Source organism: Mustela lutreola, chromosome 5, assembly GCF_030435805.1.
Source record: "Mustela lutreola isolate mMusLut2 chromosome 5, mMusLut2.pri, whole genome shotgun sequence".
Taxonomy (NCBI): Eukaryota; Metazoa; Chordata; class Mammalia; order Carnivora; family Mustelidae; genus Mustela; species Mustela lutreola.
In genome coordinates, this window is record NC_081294.1 from 25,496,437 (window position 1) to 25,516,531 (window position 20,095).

Here is a 20,095-nt window from a genome sequence, read left to right on the forward strand (position 1 = left end):
GATCTCAGGGTCATTAATTCAAGACCCACACTAGACCCATACAGGCTGCGGAGCCTACTTAAAAAAAAAGAGAGAGCGAGCGAGCGAGAGTCTGGCAAACTATTACTAATGGCCAGCTGTCTGTTTTTGTAAATAAAGTTTTATTGGAACACAGCCTCACCCATTTGTTTGTATTGTCCATGGCAACTCTCATTCAGCAGAGTTGAGTAGTTGTGACATCACATATGGCTCATAAAGCCTAAGCATTTATTATCCAGTCCTATGAGAAAGTCTACTAGCCCCTGCACTATTTCAAAATATTACCACACTATACCAAGTTAAAACTTAATTAGGAAAGAACACTATGGTAGAATACAAAAATACAAATGACATGCTTGCTCTGATTCAGGCACTTTCAAGATCATAGTTTATTTATTACTTCAGATAAAAAGATAGAATACATATTAAGGAATCCCTTAAAATTCAACTCTAAAGTTATACACCATCTAGTACTTTTGCATTGAATGTTAACCCAAAAAATCTCTAAACACCTGAAAGCCCCACTATCAACATGAACTATGGTAATAAAAAATTTGACATTTAATTTGTTCAATATATAGTATTTACATTATGAAACCAATGCTGATACCATAAACAGTGATAAAGAAATAGTAAAAATAAACTTTAAAAAGCAAAGGTTTATATTCTTACAATGTGCTAATCATCATAATTGTATATAAAAATTAAAACATAGCAGAGCTTTCTGTTACAAAATTCTTAATCATCTGAGTTGTAGTCATTACTTGCTAACAATTTACATGCAACATCTGCTAAAATTGACATCTGATTTTTTTTCTCCCTAAGAAAGTGTGAGTAGATAAATGACATTTAAGAGCAGACATTAATTTACCTGTGGACAGAAAAAGAAAAAACTGTACTCAAGATTAGTACTGGTCACAAGCCTCTTCCCTATAGAAATGATAAAAAACAGTTAAGACCAAAAATAATTCCAAAAGGAGATGCATAGGCAAAGAGTACCATGAATGGCACAGCTCAAAAACTCTTGGAATCAGACATATCTTTTCTCTTTCCTTCAATGATGAGAGGTCTGTTTTGTCATCAAATAATATTAACTGAAGCTGAGGGGCACCAGGTGTACAACTAATTAAATCTTGCAAAATACTAAGATGGAGGCAAGAGTGGCCAGAAGGGGCAAATTATATTTAATTCAAACTATATACAGCATAACTGGAATGCAGCCCATCCCAAATTGGCTCTGTGAAACAATTGGACCTTTATGATTTAATAGTTAAAATTATAGCAAGTGTAATAATACAATAGATTTACATGGGAAACAAAATCCAAGGGGCATTTTATATTATTTACTGTATTGTTTCAATTTAAAAATAATTTCGCTAAGTATACATCTCAACTGAGGTCTATGTATAAAATGTCCTAATAGATACAGATATTTACCTTTGGTGAGTTAAAGGCCTTTTTGTGACTTCTGTCTGAATTGTAGGCAGAATGCTAGATATACATGCACATGTGGGGAAAACTCAACCTGAGGTAATCCAAAAGATGTGCATGTGGGGAGACTGGAGTTACTCTGAAAGTCAAAGCATCCCAGCAACCCAAAACAGGTTAACAGTGAGAATGGCAACAAGGAATGGATTGCCAATATGGCAGTAAAACTTCTTTTTTTTTTTTTTTTAAACAGAAAGAGGAAGGCCTCTCGTACCAGCAGAATCCTGCATACATACAAAAAAGAAAAAGCCATCCACCACTTCATAAAACAAAAGCCAATTATAGTGTGGAAGTACAAACTGCAGAAAACCAGAAGTCAATAGAAGAAAAACTACTGGTTTACATGAGAGAAAGGAACTTCATTCGGCGCAGTCACTTGGTGAACGCAGCCACCACTGCCCACAGGACCTCACTGGTGTTGGCCTTCAGACATTCCACTTCAGGATCTAAGTCTAGGAGCTGCCGCACTCTCTTGGTGGCTAAATCGTACTGCTCGTCCAGAAGGGGAGCGAAGGCATTCTCTAGGACGTCGGAGGCGTGCGCTAGGTAAATGAGGGCCAGCAAGCGCTTGTCCATGCGGTGAGGGTCATTCACCCATTTGTCAAGAACAGCTTCCTGAACCTTCTTGATGAGACGCTGCTTAATATTGTTGTTGGTGAGGGGATGTGTGGTCATGTCAAAAAGTAGGAAGTTCTGTTTCTCTGTTGTCAACACGCCCTTCTCCACCAGGTTTTTAGCTAACCGTTCCCGCACATTTCTTAATTGATAATGCAATTTTAATGGATTCCAGGTCTCACCTAAACAAAAAATTTCAGAAGTTAGAAATGATAGGTATGATTTCTGCTAATTTTATAAAATGTACAATTAAAATAAACAATAAAATTTGGGGGTTTATTCCCCCCTCCTAAAGAAAGAGAGGAAAATCCAACTATTTTGCTTGCCAACTAAACCATGAACCCCTTGAGGGCCAGGCCTTTAGATCCTAAGCACCTAGCACATTTTCAGGCACAACAGTTACTTAAAGGACCAAACTGAAAGCAGTCTTCCACAATTATCCTAATATGGAAATCATAATTCTAATATTTAGTATTTAAATATTAAATATACTTGGCCTCTCTCCAACTGTTACCAAAAAGCAACCAGAGCAAAAGGGTTTTTTTTGGTTTTTTGTTGTTGTTGTTTTTAAGATTTTACTTACTTATCTGACAGAGAGAGATCACAAGTAGGCAGAGAGGCAGGCAGAGAGAGAGAGAGAACTGACTCCCCACTGAGCAGAGAGCCTGATGTGGGGCTCAATCCCAGGACCCTGAGATCATGACCTAAGCTGAAGGCAGAGGCTTAACCCACTGAGCTATATACAGGTGCCCCAGGTTTCTTTTCTATTAAAACACCAACGTGAGACAAACAAAACTAAAGCTTCCTGATTAATATGCTATTCCAGAAACTGCTACATATACCCACCCTACGAAACTAGGAAAGCCTATTTAGACAATTTTTTTTTAATTTAAAGATTTATTTATTTGACAGAGATCACAAGTAGGCAGAGAGAGAGAGGGGGAAGCAGGCTCCCTGCTGAGCAGAAAGCCTGATTCGGGGCTCGATCCCAGGACCCTGGGATCATGACCTGAGCCAAAGGCAGAGGCTTTAACCCACTGAGCCACCCAGGTGTCCTGACGATGTTATTCTTTGATGACAAATAATACAAATCTAATTCTAGAAGGGAAAAACATTTTACCATGTTAATCCTGTCTCCTATGTACATTTCCTTTCAAAATAGAAATATTTAAAAATAAAACCGAAATTTTTTCACAAAGATAATTTTTTTTCTCTACAGCAGACTGGAAAGGAATATATCAAATTATTAACCTTGGTGTTCTTTGGGATTATGTGTGACAAATTTCCTTTTTCGTACTTTCTGTATTTTCCAAATGATCTCCAAGAAAGGTGCATTTTTTTTAAAGATTTTATTTATTTATTCGACAGACAGAGATCACAAGTAGGCAGAGAGAGACGGAGAAGCAGGCTCCCTGCTGAGTAGACAGCTCGATGCGCTACTCAATCCCAGGGCCCTGGGATCATGACCTGAGCCGAAGGCAGAGGCTTTTAACCCACTGAGCCACCCAGGTGCCCTGTATTTTTTTTTTTTCTTTAATTTAAAAAAAAATACTCTAGTGATTCTCTAAACTGGAACACATTAAAGATCAACCACAGACACTTTCATTATATGCCAATGCTGTAAGGTTGACATTTTGTAATATTGAGAGAAAACAAACTATATTGTCTAACCACTAACCACTATGAAATTTAAATAAATAAGAAATTCCATTCCTCAGTTCTACTAGCCATGTTTCAAAATATTCAACAGCCATGTATGGCTACTATCTACTGACTGGATAGCAAAGAAATAGAACTTTTTTCCATCATCATAGAAAGTTCTAGTGAACAGTGTTACTTTGAACTGTATTTACTTTTCAGTTGGCCATAAACAAGAGTATTTTACCATATGACTTAACACTAAAGAATACGGGGGTATGGTAGGAATCCTCACCTTATACAATTAAACCCTTTGACCTCACACAAACAGAAACCTGGATAAAATATATGAAACAACTGTCTACCAGTGCTAGTCAAAAGGCAGTCCTGAGCAGTGACCCCGAGTGAAAGTTAAGTGAGCCATGTTGCTGCCTAGGCTCACTAGCTAAAAGCACACCCCAGGCAGCAAAGCAGGAGCAAAGACCTCAAACGGAACATGGTTTTCAAAGAGGCAAGGGGAAAAAAATTATTTAAATTTAAAAATTTAAAAAGAACTTTCAAACTAAATCTTGAAATCCCTAAGGAATCAACATCCTATGAAAGAAAGTGGAGGAGCCCCTGGGTAGCTCAGTAGTTTAAGTGTCTGTGTTTGCTTAGGCCATGATCTCAGGGTCCTGGGATACAGCCCCAGTGCATCAGGCTCCTGGCTCAGCGGGGAGTCTGCTTTTCCCTCTGCCCCTCCTCCCCCCTCACACTCTCTCTCCAAGAAAGACAGAAAGAGAGAGAGAGAAGCCTGCATACCTGCAAAAGAAACAACAGAGTGGATATGCAGAAAATAACGAGCCCTGGAATGGAGTCACATACCTTGCACAGGTGCTATGATTTCCATTTTTTAAGTTTGTACGAGCCCATTATCTCCCCAACAAATGCCTGTCTACTCTACCTTTCACCAGACAGTTTGGGGTTTGTGTTTTCTCAGATCACTGACATGTGATAGGCAGCCTAGCCTAATACCCTAAGCTAGAATTGGCTAGGTTGTGTTTTCTGACATCCTTCTGTCTTTTGGAAATTTAAATAGACATAAAATAATCAATAGCCAAATTTATATAAATGCCCATAAAAACAGTTCAACTTTAAAACTAACTATGCTATAATCTGTCAATTATCAGAACAGTACTTTTCCCTGGCAACTCACTAGTTAAACAGAAGGGTATTGCATGCCTCAGAGAATATCTTGGCTATCTAATTCCAAAAATGGGAAGGGCGAAGAGATCAAGATTATTCTGAGAAGTCCACAGTTAAACATCTCTTTGCAGGGAGCCTGCGTAGCTCAGTAGGTTAAGCCTCTGCCTTCAGCTCAGGTCATGATCCCAGGGTCCTGGGCTCTCCGCTCAGTGGGCAGCCAGTTTCCCCCCCTCTATCTGCCTGCCTCTCTGCCTACTTGTGATCTCTGTCAAATAAATAAATAAAATCTTTTAAAAAATTGTAATAATAATAACATCTCTTCGCAGACCTAAAAATACAAAATCCCTCTAATGTTGCTATACAATGATTTCTTTTCTCATGGGAAATGAATGGGATTAGCAATTTATAACTTACTGTTTATTGTACTGAAATCATACTAATGTTTACCCACGCTCTCCATAATTAAATCTTATAAACTAAGTTCCTATGAGAAATTTATCAATTTCAAAGTACGCTACCTCACAATTTAGTGTTGCTCCTAAGAATGAGAAAAGCCTAAACACAGGCCTACCTTCAAATAAGGTGTTCCGTTTATGACTGGCCCTTCTTATGGGCTGTAGTTTCTACCTCAGAGGAAGTAATAAAAAGGGGCTCAGACATCATCTCCCTTTGCAATAATTCCCTCAAAGAGGGCACATCTCACCTGCTCACTCCAATACAAATGTTATTCAGACCTCCTCAGATATTTGAAAAAATGAAGAAATCTCATATGCAGAAGGCTGAAACAGTGGAGGTAAAACGCAGTGTTTAATACTATTCCTGGCTCCCAAAAAAAGGTACAATGAAATAACTTAGTGGTGCAAGTGCCTTGGCATCCTGACATTTCTGCCTTTTGTTTAAAAAAAAAAAAAAAAAGAAAAGAATAAATTAAGCTAAATCCAAAGAATAAAGTCACCTCTGAAATGACATACTTTAGAAACCAGTATAAATTGGGATGGAGGGTAGCTGGAAGAGTGAATATACAATAAATGTTTAAACTAGCACAGCTATTAAAGACTGAGCTGCTTCAATTTAAGCAGAATATCAGATCCTTGTTAAATATTTTGTAATAAATGCCTGATGACTTAAGTGTTCAAAACTCTAGATTAAAAGATGTTACTGTGGTCCATATTGTTATTCATCAGCCTCTAAATCATTCATCATGTGAAAATATTTAATAAGCTATACAAGGAAACTAAAATGTACAGAATGTATTGTAGCTCACTATTGTAAAGGAAACGGTGAGAAGTACACACGGAGAAGAAAAGGTTATTTACGTCCACAGCCCAACAATTACTTCAGTGAAAATGTATTGAGAGGTACCTTAATGATTTTGCTGAAGGAAAAAATAAAAAAACTTCCACTATTCTTCTGGATGTGTTACAAAACCAAAAGCAAAAGCAGCCTTATTCATAAATCTGGCAGCCTAGTGACGCCTTGTGACCAAACTGATCAACTACACATCAAGATTTCATGAAGTCAAAAATTAAAAACAGTAGTCTTTGTCTCAAATACATGTATATTTATTATTTTTTTAGTTGAGATATATAAATGCTTAAAATATACTGGTAGTGTTAGCATGTACAAATGTACAGTGTAAATAACAGTAATATGAAACCTTAGGTACCACCACCTCAGGTAAACAAGAGCCCTCTGTTAGATCCTCTGTTAGACCCCTGTGCACCTTTCTCTACCTCACCAGTAACCACCAGACCAACATGCTCTCTTCTGCACACAGACTCTCGCCTCCTCTGCACATATCCGCCAACACTACAGCACAGAACCACAGTCCTGACAAGCAAGTAGCAATCCTGGACTTAGCTACACGAGGAGAGAGAAGCCCACCAATTTTACCACTCTCTCTAGCCCCTCTGAACAAGAGCACTTAGTGCCAGTTCCATCTCAGTCTTACCCTTCAAAGGCCTACCCCAAGTTCTGCTTCCTCTTCCAATGACTAAAGCTCCCAGGACTTCTCTTTTCTCTGAGCTACTGGACTTTGAGAGAACCACACTGTTAAACCCTAATCTGTCATCAAATTATTAGAAATAAACAACTGTTGGGGAACTTGGGTGGCTCAGGTCATGATCCCAGAGTCCTGGGATCAAGGCCTGCTTCTCCCTCTGCCTGCCGCTGCTGGTACTATCTCTCCCTCTCTATGACAAATAAATAAAATCTAAAAACGAAATAAACAAAGGAAAGAAAGAAAGAAAAGAAAGACAGACACAACTGTTACCCAAATGGACTTTAAGACGCTTGCAGTATGGAAGCACTTCAAGTTTCACAGCCTCTATGTCATTAGAGCAGCAAGAACTAGTATTTGATATTACATCACCAGGAAGCAACTTAAGACATTCTAGGAACTTACAATTCAACGTTAGCTGCAGAACTGAACATCTAAAAAGTCAAAATGGTAAATGCTATGTTGTGTGTTTTCACAAGAAAAAAAATTATTCAATAAATCATGAAGCTGTGGCTCAGTGGGTTAAAGCCTCTGCCTTCGGTTTGGGTCATAATCCCAGGATCCTGGGATTGAGCCCCGCACTGGGCTTTCTTGCTCAGCGGGGAGCCTGCTTCCTCCTCTCTCTCTGCCTGCCTCTCTGCCTCCTTGTGATTTCTGTCTGTCAAATAAATTAATTAATTAAAAAAAAAATCACCAAGCTATCAGCACTTTCATTAGGCAGGAAGTAGATGCTTTCTTAATTTAAAATAAGTTTGCTTTATTTCCTCCTCCCATTCTGGATTCCCTACTTTTAGGCTAAAATTACAGGTCATTCCTAATGTATGTCAGGAACACATGACTAAGGTATACAAGTGATATTCAAGCATTGATGGCCATCCTAAACTTCACAGAATACTGCCTTTTGTTTGTTTGTTTGTTTGTCAGAGATAGAGAGAGCGAGCGCGCGCAAGAGAGCGAGCACGCGAGCGAGCGAGCACAAGCAGGCAGAGAGGCAGGCAGAGGCAGAGAGAAGCAGGCTCCCCGCTGAGCAAGGAGCCTGATCTGGGATTCAATCCCAGAACCCTGGGATCATGACCTGAGCTGAAGGCATCAGCTCAACCAACTGAGCCACCCAGACACTGCTTTTTTTTTTTTTTAAGATTTTATTTATTTGTTTGACAGAGAGAGATAACAAGTAGGCAGAGAAGCAGGCAGAAAGAACGGAAGGGAAGCAGGCCCCCTGCTGAGCAGAGCGCCCGATGTGGGACTCGATTCCAGGACCCTGAGATCATGACCTGAGCCGAAGGCAGCAGCTTAACCCACTGAGCCACCCAGGCACCCCAGACACTGCTTTTTTTAAAAAAAAAAAAAAAAAAAAAAACTGTTCTAAGCAATTAGCCTCACAATTTACCCAAATTCCTAATTCAAACAGACACTCTGAATTCCCAGTCCAAATGGACACTCAGAGTCATTTACTGAGAATGAAGTGGCCTATGACAGACTAACAGCACGAGTGAGAAGTCCTAAGGCTTCTGAACCTAAGGCTTCTTTGGGGTGGCTTGTTTCCATAGCTTAATGTAGCCTATGCAGTATAATGTAGCATGAGATAATTTTTTTTTTAAAGATTTTGTTTTATTTATTTGACAGACAGACATTACATGTAGGCAGAGAGGCAGGTAGAGAGAGAGGAGGAAGCAGGCTCCCTATTGAGCAGAGAGCCCGAAACAGGGCTCGATCCCTGAGACCCTGAGATCATGACCTGAGCCGAAGGCAGAGGCTTAACCCACTGAGCCACCCAGGCGCCCCAACATGAGATAATTTTTGATAAAGATTTTGTTTCACAAACTCGTAAGCTGCATGACACATATATAAACAGTCAAAGGAAATCTGGTTGTCTAACATGAATTAGTAAACCAAATCCCAATGTGCCATCAACACGTATGATGTAAGCTTGTATAAAGAGATCACTGATGGACAGAGGAGTGTGAAAACATCTCCACAAAAAAAAAAAAAAATAAAAATAAAAAAAAAATAAAAAAAAAACATCTCCACAGTGGTAAGTGGTACCAAAGTGGTACATTCCATAAAGAAAAACACTCTGACCTACCTGCCAAAAAAAATTAACTACAACTTTGAAAAACCCTGCTTTTAACTAGTTGAGAACTACAAATACCAATTACTACCAGAAGTGGTAATGGGCCAATGTGAGCAAGACCCAAATATTGCTTAGGTGATCTCCAGAGAAAGTACAAAATGATTCATCAGCATACAGTAAGAAATTGTGAGCACTTCTGTTTTTATCTGGAAAAATATTTGTTAATATTTAGCATATGGACTTAACATTAAAGTCCTCAGTGAGTCTCTGTTAAATGGCCAACAGGCATTAGGTGGAAGACTAACCCAAAGAAGGTTGACAACATGCTGGGCAATGAGACAGAGTACTGGTAGGTGCTAAGCAAGAATCTAGTTCAAACCAAACCGACCCTGATCAAATGGGCAACGTAATTTTAAAAGATTCCTGCAGAAGAAATTATAACTGAACATAGCACCAAGGGGGAAAAGGGCTGGTTAAAGTTTCTTTTACTCAGTGAAGTAAAAAGAACCTTTATTAGAAGATTTACAAGAGGGATGGCCACAAGAGAAAAATTGCAGAATTCATCAAAACTACCTTGTGAGTAAGTTTGTTTTCTACCAGTAACAAAAAGAATGAACACTGCCCTAAGTATAAAGTGCCACTGTTGCTCTGTTAGCTAAGAATGGAGTGTGTATATTCAATTTTTAAACAAAGATGCAAAACTCAAACTCTTTTACTGAGAGGATAACAGAATGATTTTTAGAAACTGTAAGTTAAAATAAAAACTGTGAGGGAAAAATGACGTTTAATTACCAATCCAACAACATCCAAATGCTTTTAAAAGTTCAAGAGCAGCATGTCTGAACATGAACTAATACATGTAAGTAGAAGCAATGTTTTACATACTTAGTAAAGAGGAAGAGCAAGAGAACCTTCATCCTATACTCTACACTTAGGTCCTATACTCAAAGTTCTCTATCTGGATTAGACAAATACACAAATAAATGTAAATGTAGTCACCAGTGCTGTCAACCAAGTATTTCAGGTTCTCCTTCCTATGGCTGCACTTTTCTTTCTCCTTCAAGTTAAGGGAGGCCACCTGACTTGCTCTGACCCATGAAACTAGAACCACATGTCCTTTCTGAACAGAAACTTAGGAGCCTGAACAACTGGCTATGCTCATCTTCCCCTTACAATAGCGACAGACAGTGCACTCTAGATGGTGGCAGCTCTCTCTGCCTGTTGGCTGCCAGAATAAGAATGAAGTGGCCGGTGACTACTTAGAACATGAGTGAAAAGTCATCTGTTGTTTAAAGCCAGAGGTTTGGGGGCTGTCTGTTATCACAGCTGAACTCAAGTGTACCCCGTGTAAGGCAACATGAGGTAATTTTGATAAAGAATGGTGGAAGTTCTAAGGAAGAATATTATGTTTCACTGAACCATCTATCTGCTCCATCTTGTTAAGAGGGAATGGAATTTTAAAAACTATTTTCCCCATTCAGTGACTAATAACTTTCAAGTCTGCCTAAATAACTAAACAAGCTTTTGGCCATTTTGTGTAGGTTCCTCTCGAAAGAATTCTCAGCTTTTACAGAAGTCTTTTAAACAGAATTCACCCTTTAGTTTATACACAAAAGCTTACCACTAAGTAATTCAATCCAGTTCTGAACCGTTTCTGGAGGCTGCGTCTCCTTAACATGCTTTAGAGCTTCATCAAGAAGAACATCCCCTGTTGGAGCGTCTGACTTACAGATCACCTAAAATGTAAGCAATAAGAAGGAAATGATCCACTAATTCTTTCTTCCTACCATCCCTTTAAATGAAAAACTTAAACAACTACACAAATAGTTCATTATACTTCAAGTCCCCAATATGTACATGCAGTGTCAAGGTTCTGATTTTAAATTAATTCTCTATTAAGAAATCCAACATTTAAAAAAAAAAAGAAATCCAACATTTAAACTTAACCAGATTAGCCACAATCATGAAAATAAAGTTACTGTGCAAGAATTAATAAAGCAAAAGGCTAGAACAGTTTTTACTTACTGTTAATTCTTTTCATTGCTAAACCTTGGGCTATTTGATCAAGAAATTCACTTTTTGAACATTTATTAGTTAAAGAAACAAACTCAATCACATACAGTTATATATTCAATTCAGCATATGATAAAGGTAGCATTTTACAGCAGTGGAGAAATAATTTTTCAACAGATGTTAATGAAACAACTGGCTAACTGATTAGAATTAAAAATTAAGTACAACTTGGCTCCTCAGAGCTTATACCACAATGAAAGATAAAGATTTAAATACAAAATACAAGTGCTCGCTTCGGCAGCACATATACTAAATACAAAATACAATCTGGGGATGAAATTTTTTTCAAAATAGTGGCAACTAGCAGAAACCTTGAAAATACCAACAAGCTTGGTAACAAAATTTTTTAATGCTACAAAACTTTTTTAAAGCTAAGATGGATACAGAATCCATCTAAAAGTGGAAAAATAGAAAGCCGGGAAATGAGGGAAGAAAATGCTAAAGAGGTGCCTGGGTGGCTCAGTCGGTTAAAGGTCTGCCTTCAGGTCAGGTCCTGGGACCCAGGTCATGATCCCAGGGTCCTGGGATCCAGCCCCACTATGAGGCTCCTTGTATGGGGCTCCTTGCTCACCATGGAGCCTGCCTCCCACTCTGCCTGCTGTTTGCCCTGCTTGTGCTTTCTGTCAAATAAATAAAATCTTTAAAAAAAAAAAAAAGAAGAAAAAGAAAAAGATAAAGAAAATGTTATATACTACTTTAGCCAAGTATTAGCTTTCTGCAGACTTCACTGGAGTTCTTGGCTAAGCAACACGTTTCTAGTTAAAATTCTGTAATACTGAATTTTAATCTATTACTTTGTTAGCTATTAAAATGTCATACAATTTTAAAATACTATTTTTTAAATGCAGCAGTTCTCCCTTAAACTTTTTGTCTTCAACATGTGCCCTTTCCCTTCTGCTCAATCTTCTGAAAGACTAAAATACATACAACGGTATGTCTTTTTCGGAGACAGCATGACCCAAAAGAAATATAACCTGAGTAACAAATGCATGCCACAAGCTTTTTAAATTTTTGTAGTTATATTAAAAAAGGAAAACAGGTTAAATTGATTTTAATATATTTTACTTAACCCACTACAGTCAAAATATTAACATGTATAAGTATTTTTAAATTGAGATATTTTACAATCTTCTTTTTTCACGGTAAGTTTTCAAAAATCCATTATGTTTTTATTTACAACATATCTCAATCTCACTAGCCACTTTTCAAGTATCTGGCTCACAGACACATGGCTAGTGGCTAGCGTGCTGGCAAATACAGAACATTTTCGTCATCACGAAAGTTCTACTGGACAGTACTACTCTGGACCATGCTTTTAGGAAAAGAGAGTAAGAAAAAAGGAGGTTTTGTTTTTGTTTTTTAAAGATTTACTTATTTATTTGATAGAGGGAGAGAGACAATGAGAGAGGAAACACAAGCAAGAGGAGTGGGAGAGGGAGAAGCAGGCTTCCCGCCAAGCAGAGAGCCCGATGCGGGGCTCAATCCCAGGGCCCCGCGATCATGACCTAAGCTGAAGGCAAACATTTAACGACTGAACCACCCAAGTGCCCCAAAAGGAGAACATTCACAGGAAAAAGTTGTTTGTTCATATAATGTGGTCACAACACCACTTCTGACCTTAAATTTACTGCCATCTGGCCTCAACACCCACCTCATGCCTACCCTCAGAGAAGTGTCTTTTATCAGGTTACAATAACCTGGTTTGGGGGGAGATCTTTTTTCTCATGAAATCCTGTCCCATCTCTTGCAGATGGGACTACTCTTCTCCATCACCTCTGCAGTTATTCCACTCAATCTAGTAATCTTTCACCTGGACTAAGATTCCTAACTAGTTTTCCCAAACTACTTTCAATCCATCCTCCTCACTGATCTTTTTAAAAGGTTAGTCTTACCATGTTATCTCACGGTTTCTGCTTAAAACTCCTCAGTGCCTCAGAACAGTACTAAACCCCTTAACAAAATTCAGCAATCTGTGGCACACTAGTTAAGTATGCTCTGCCCACACTTTAATTTCTATTTACTGCACTGCACCTTAAGAATGATGAGAGCCTCATTCTTAAAATATGAACAGTTAACCAAGAATGACAAGATACTGAAGGAAAACCTTCAACATCAAAGAAACCAAAAGACAGCAAGTAAGAACTTGAAGACACAGATAAAAGAAATTTTCAAAAGAGCCGTAATAGTCTTAGAGATTTTTTTTTTTTTAAAGATTTTATTTATTTGTCAGAGAGAGGGAAAGAGAGCGAGCACAGGCAGACAAAATGGCAGGCAGAGGCAGAGGGAGAAGCAGGCTCCCTGCCGAGCAAGGAGCCCGATGTGGGACTCGATCCCAGGACGCTGGGATCATGACCTGAGCAGTGCTTAACCAACTGAGCCACCCAGGCGTCCCAGTCTTAGAGATTTAAAAGAAGATGTTACATCCATGAAACAGGAGGTCGTGATAAAACAAAAACAAAACACAAGAAAAAGTTCCTGGAAATCAAAAATATTAGAACCACATAAAAGAAAAACTGAAAAGAAGGTTAAAAAAAAAGGTAACGAAGACCAATTGTAACTTAATAAAGGTAAGAAAGTAAGAACAAGAAAAAAGACTAGATGAGAGGTGCACATCAAACTTCAAGTTCTAAAAAATGGAGCAAAGATGTAAGAAATAGACGAAAACTTTATAAAACCCAAACTGAACAGTTCTAGATTGAAAGAACCCATGCACAACGAATTTTAATGTATGTGCTGCCAAAGTGAGCACAGAATAATAAATTTTAAAAGACCCACATCAAGGCATATTGTACAATATCAAATCACAGGGATAAAGAGAAGATCGGAAATCCTTCCAGACAGAACAGGGATTGCACAAAGAAAAGTCAACAGGGCTCCAGACTTTAACAGCAACTCTATATACTAGAGGACAATGGGGAAATGACCTCAAAATTCTGTGGAAAATAATTTAAATCTAATGTTCTATTCCCAAACTGTCAAATAAAAATGAGGTACGGTAAAGAAATTTTCAGGAAGTTTCAAAACACTTTCTTCCCAAAAGGATAGAAAAAAAATATTAGATCCAGAAACAGGAGGTTTAAAGCAGTAAAAAGAAACCAGAAGTCTCAACAGAACCAAACCATAACCAGTCTAGACTGAAGAACAAGGCAAATTCTAATGGAGTTACCTAATGTATCTGAACATTTGAAAATTAATAATGCTAGTTTTTCTCTGAGAGAGCATTTAAGAGAAAAAGATACAGAGAAAATGTTTTTTAAAAATAGAGTTATTAAAACTCTGAGAAAAAAAAAAGGGGTGCCTGGGTGGCTTAGTTGGTTAAACGTCTATCTTTAGCTCAGGTCATGATCCTGGGGTCCTGGGACTGAGCCTCAAGGCAGAGAGCCTGCTTCTCTCTCTTCCTCTGCCTACCGCTTCCCCTGCTTGTGTGCTGACAAATAAATAAAATCTTTCGTAAAAAATGAAAAGAAGGGAGCGCCTGGTTGGCTCAGTGGTTTAAGCTTCTGCCTTCAGCTCAGGTCATGATCTCGGGGTCCTGGGATCGAGCCCCACATCAGGCTCTCTGCTCAGTGGGGAGCCTGCTTCCCTCTCTCTCTCCTCCTGCCTCTCTGCCTGCCTCTCTGCCTGCTTGTGATCTCACTGCGTCAAATAAATAAAATCTAATAAATAAATAAATAAATAAATAAATAAAATTTAAAAATGAAAAGAAAATATCATAGGATATAACCAAATTCTCCGGGGTTTTAACATAACTGTAGCAATATAAAACGACCTTTATGGTTTTGCAAAAAATTATGATGTAACTCTATCAGGAACGCTGCAGGTAGAGATAAGTGGTATTAAGAGAGCCAAAATGTTTAACTTATTTTTCCCCCTCATCTTCTCTAACAGAAAGTAAACAGCATTTCAAAGTGATTTATCAAGAAATGGCAGGGGCACCTGGCTGGCTCAGTTGACAAAGCATGTGATTCTTGATCTTGGGTTTGTGAGTTCAAGCCCCAAGTTCGGTCGTAGAGTTTACCTAAAAATAAAATCTTTAAAAATGAGAGACGGTGGGACGCCTGGGTGGCTCAGTTGGTTAAGCAGCTGCCTTCGGCTCAGGTCATGGTCCCAGCGTCCTGGGATCGAGTCCCACATCGAGTCCCACATAGGGCTCCTTGCTCAGCGGGGAGCCTGCTTCTCCCTCTGCCTCTGCCTGCCATTCTGTCTGCCTGTGCTCGCTCTCTCCCCCTCTCTCCCTCTGATAAATAAAAAAAAAAAAAAAGAAAAAAAAGAAAAAAAAAATCTTTAAAAAAAAAAAAAAAATGAGAGATGGCATGGGATGCCTGGGTGGCTCAGTGGGTTAAAGCCTCTGCCTTCGGCTTAGGTCATGATCCCAGGGTCCTGGGATTGAGCCCCGAGTCAGGCTCTCTGCTCAGTGGGGAATCTGCTTCCCCCCTCTCACTGTCTCTGCCTGCCTCTCTGCCTACTGGTGAGCTCTCTGTCAAATAAATAAATAAAATCTTTGAAAAAAGAGAAAAATAAAATAAAAATGAGAGATTGCAGCATAAGCTCACTTAGAAGTATGGATATAAATGCCAAAAGAAATAACTAAGAGCTATAGCAAGCTGAACAGTGGTCCCCAAGAGGGACCCAGTTAATTTTTGTAAATGAGATTATGTTAAATTAGATATAGAGATGATGGGGCACCTAGATGGCTCAGTCAGGCACTGGACTCTTGATTTTGGCTCAGGTCATGATCTCAGGGTCAGGCTCCATGCTTGGCAGGCAGTCTGCTCTCTCCCTCTGCCCCTCCCTGCCCAAACATTCTCTTTCTCTCTAATAAATAAATGAACCTTTAAAAAAAAAAATGAGATACAGAGATGAGATCAACCTGGATTATCGAAGGGGCCCTCAATGCAATGAAAACACCTTTATAAAAGACACACAAAGGAGAGACAACAGGAGAAGGCAGTGTAAAGACAGAGCACAGAGAGATGCGGCCAAAAGCCAAGGAAATCCTGAAGCCACCAGAAGCTAGCAGAATGAAAGAACAGAATCTTCCTTAGAGCTGTCTATGAGAACACAACATGTGCTGGCCTCCAGAACTGTGAGACTATACTTATTAGCTGTTTTAAGCCATCAAGTCTGTTGTAATTTGTTAAGGGGCCTGCAAAACGGATACAAGGATTAAGAATGACCCCCTCTCAGGGAGAGGATTAGGGAGTGGGGAAAAGTGAATAGAAGACAGTTATTTTTTGTTATAAAGCTTTTACAATTTGATTTTACAACTATTATATATATATTATCTTAATGAAAGCAATAATTATTTTATGTCAATAAATTAAATGATATTGGAGTATTTTTCCAAAGGATGTGTCAACAAACATAGTTAAGGGCACACAAATAGACTAAAACAGAAAGCCCATGCAGGCAGGGAGCATGTCTCTTGGTCTCCACAGGATTGAGCACAGTATATGGTAGACTTAAGCATTAAATAAATATAAAGAAATAAATGAACAAAAGAACAAATAATTTGCCAATAGCCAACACAAAGCTGGTTCCTGCTCCCATAAAAAAAACTATTATCAAAATCTTTTCACTTTAAGTCAGGGCTTGGTAACATTAATTCAAAAATTTTTATAATTACTCTGATTAGTAGCAACCTAAATGTATATTTCATTGATAAAAGCAATGAAGTGTTAAAGTTTTTTTCCCCTCCATAAATCCATGGTTGCAGAGTAAAATGGAATAAAAATTGTATTCCACTTTATGATCTAGTTCTCTAAAAGTAAATTTTTACACCAACCTCATACCAACTCACTTACTCTACTCTGAATGACTAGATTAAATTTTAAAATCGCATAAGGAACATGTTCTGCTATACAATGTTTACTCTGCACAGAACTTTCGAGAAAGCCATTAATGTGGCTTTCTTTCCTGTAGGATTATGGCATATCAAGCAAGAAATATTCAGTTCTGGGGCACCTGGGTGGCTCAGTGGGTTAAAGCCTCTGCCTTCGGCTCAGGTCATGATCCCAGGGTCCTGGGATCGAGCCCCACATCGGTCTCTCTGCTCTGCAGGGAGCTTGCTTCCTCCTCTCTCTCTCTGCCTGCCTCTCTGCCTACTTGTGACCTCTGTCTGTCAAATAAATAAATAAAATCTTTTAAAAAAAAAAAAGAAAGAAAGAAATATTCAGTTCTAACCTAAAATTTTGTAGATTTCATTAAGATGCTGTATTTAAGGGAAAAATCAGTTTTGAAACGCCATGGCCCCAAGAAACACAATGACAGACTAGAAGAGAAACAGTCTTAAATATCTGAGGTTGAGGCTGGAGTTAAAATTTTAAAAACTAGCCAAAATTAACTCTTTACACAGACCTTTCAAACAGAGAAGGTAGAGATCTAAAAAGTGTTCATATTCTGCTAAAAACCCCAACAGCCTATGGATAGTTAACTTGCAAAGTAAGAACTTTGAGTTTTAAAACAAAGTTATATCAAGTCTCTCCGAAGTATGGCTTTCAGAAGCAGCAAATAAGGTATGGAGTCTTTCTGAATATGCAAGACGCAGGGACCAGTGAATCTAACAACGAGTTACACATTAATCATTATGTACAAAGATTCAAGAAACCAAAAATGCAAAAAAGACATGGAAACACAATTTCCAATAAAGTCTTAACTTTAAAATCAACTTTCTCTTTAATTCTTTCACTCTATTAGAAGAAACTTTCCCTTTTAGTCAGCGCAAACTCTTAGTGCTTATTAGCACTCCTCTTACCTTTCTTGTTAACAGACTTTTCCGTCTCATTCCACACGCCTCTAGTTGTAACCTTCCTCTCAGTGCTAATTCAATTAACATACAGCCACGTAATCCAGACGATATACAGTCATTCCAAAATGATGTGTAACCCTAGTTGAAATGGGGGGAGAGAAAACAAAAAAAAGCTAATTTACTTTGAATTCAGATTCAAAAATAGAAATATCCTTAGCCAAAGTTATTTTTGGTGCCTTTTACCTTTCATATCATTTTGTAATTATAATTTTAAATAAAATTCTGAAAAATTACAATTATTATACATTACTAATCCAGATTTTTCAGGTGTTAATTGTCTTTTCACCACTAATCCTTAATGCACATAAGCAAGTAACTTTGGAAGTCAGAGGTTTAAGAAGATAATGTCTTTTTTCTTAAGTTACATGCTTACAAGGCTCTTTCAAATTGCCAGAACCTGGATTCATTCACTCACTTAACTCCTGAAGATAGCAGTTTATTATCAGTACATGTGGGCAAGTTCAAAAAGCTTAGGAAACACAATCTAGCCCAATGTAGCCTCACAGAGAATTGAAACATCACTCATTCAATCCTTTTTAGTATAAAAACACAAAGCTAATTTTGGAAGAATTTATGGGAAACTGATGTGAGGGCCCATGCCTAAAGTTCTGAATAATACACCCCCAAGAGAAATTTAGGGGCAACATCAAGGTGAAAGAACCACCAGAGAAAATGAAACTGACAGACTTCTAGAGATCTGGGGACACTCAAATCAACTGGGTGAAGTCAGGGTACTTTTTCAGTGAATAACTGTAGTTCTTCAAAATAAGAAGCCATGAACTCTGCCATCTACTAATTTAAAGTATCCAACTCAGGAAAAAGCAGAACTTGGTTGTCAGAACAAGGTAACATATGATCTTGGTAGGAGGGAGAGTGGCCAACTGATTCTGTGAAGAACAGAGGGCCTAGGATTTGGAAGGGGCCTAGCCCCTTGATTCTGTCACTCTCTCAAGGTCAATCTTGGTACTTTGCCAGGTCACAGTGGTCAGCCTGTGTATCTGAAGATGACCAACTGACCATCAAAGTCAATGGGATTCCACTACTGACAAAGGGACTTAAATTAGCCTAGTAAAGCTACCACTCCTAAGGGACTAGGCTTTGGGAAAGTGAGAATCCACCTAAGGGAGCCACAAAAGGATAAACAAAATATCAATTTAACGATGTCAATTTAAATATGACAGGAGACTGACTGAATTTGAGAGAATACTCTTAAACTTAATAAATGGTAGGGGTCTGATTAAAGTAAGACTGCCATGGGGAGCCTGCTTCTCCCTCTCCCTCTACCCCTTCCCCTGATTATCCTCTCTTGCTCTCTCACTCAATAAATAAATAAAAATCTTTTAAAGTAAGACTGCCAGGGGCGCCTGGGTGGCTCAGTGGGTTAAAGCCTCTGCCTTCGGCTCAGGTCATGATCCCAGGGTCCTGGGTTCGAGCCCCACATCAGGCTCTCTGCTTAGCAGGGAACCTGCTTCCTCCTCTCTCTCCCTTCTGCCTGCCTCTCTGCCTGCTTGTGATCTGTCTGTCAAATAAATAAATAAAATCTTAAAAAAAAAAAAAAAAAGTAAGACTGCCAGAGGTTTAGCGACATGGTTAGTGAAACCAGTATGTTACAGAAGTTAGGTAAAATCCTATGGCCTGTGTTCCTATGCCAATTAAAGTCCTACGAAGCCTGGGAATGGATTCCACATATCAAAGTTACAGATGTTGGTCTCCTACTGACCTGCACATGGAGCTGGAGCTCCCAGGTAAGCCTTTACAAACTGAAAACAACAGAATACACCTCGTGATACAGTAATGCATGTGGACAGCCACCACACTCTGTCTCTGTCTACAAGCCGGAAATTCCGGATGAACAGTATGGAAAAGCTCACATCTGCTAGCAGAAGATGAAGTATGTCTCAACCTCAACTGCTCCCAGGGTAATGGTATAGGCTTAGCAAAATGCAGTTTTTAATAGTAGACCTTAAACAGCTACATTTATGTGAAAAGCTTCTGGGCATTACAATCAAAAGACATATACTTAAACAGAATTAAATTCACGTGAGAAAGCTGACAAATGAGCATGGACAGTAAAAGGGCAAGATTAATTTTAAAAATCTGAATGCATTAACTGGACCAAGATGACAATGCCATCCCTGAAATTAAGTGTATTAAAGGAAAAGCAGTAGACTGTACAAAAGTCAAGTGAATCTGGCCA

At 38.6% G+C, this 20,095-nt stretch overlaps 1 protein-coding gene across 1 annotated transcript in view; it reads right to left on the reverse strand.

Moving 5' to 3' along the window:
• Nucleotides 1-383: 383 nt before the first annotated feature.
• Nucleotides 384-20,095, reverse strand: part of GOLPH3 (golgi phosphoprotein 3) — a 62,374-nt gene continuing 42,662 nt past the window's right edge. The window contains exons 2-4 of the mRNA XM_059173728.1: nt 17,845-17,976; nt 10,639-10,753; nt 384-2,303 (exon numbers count right to left, since the gene is read on the reverse strand). Of these exons, the coding sequence (XP_059029711.1) occupies nt 1,879-2,303; nt 10,639-10,753; nt 17,845-17,976 (672 nt within the window). The 3' untranslated portion in view covers nt 384-1,878. The remainder of the gene's footprint in view (nt 2,304-10,638; nt 10,754-17,844; nt 17,977-20,095) is intronic.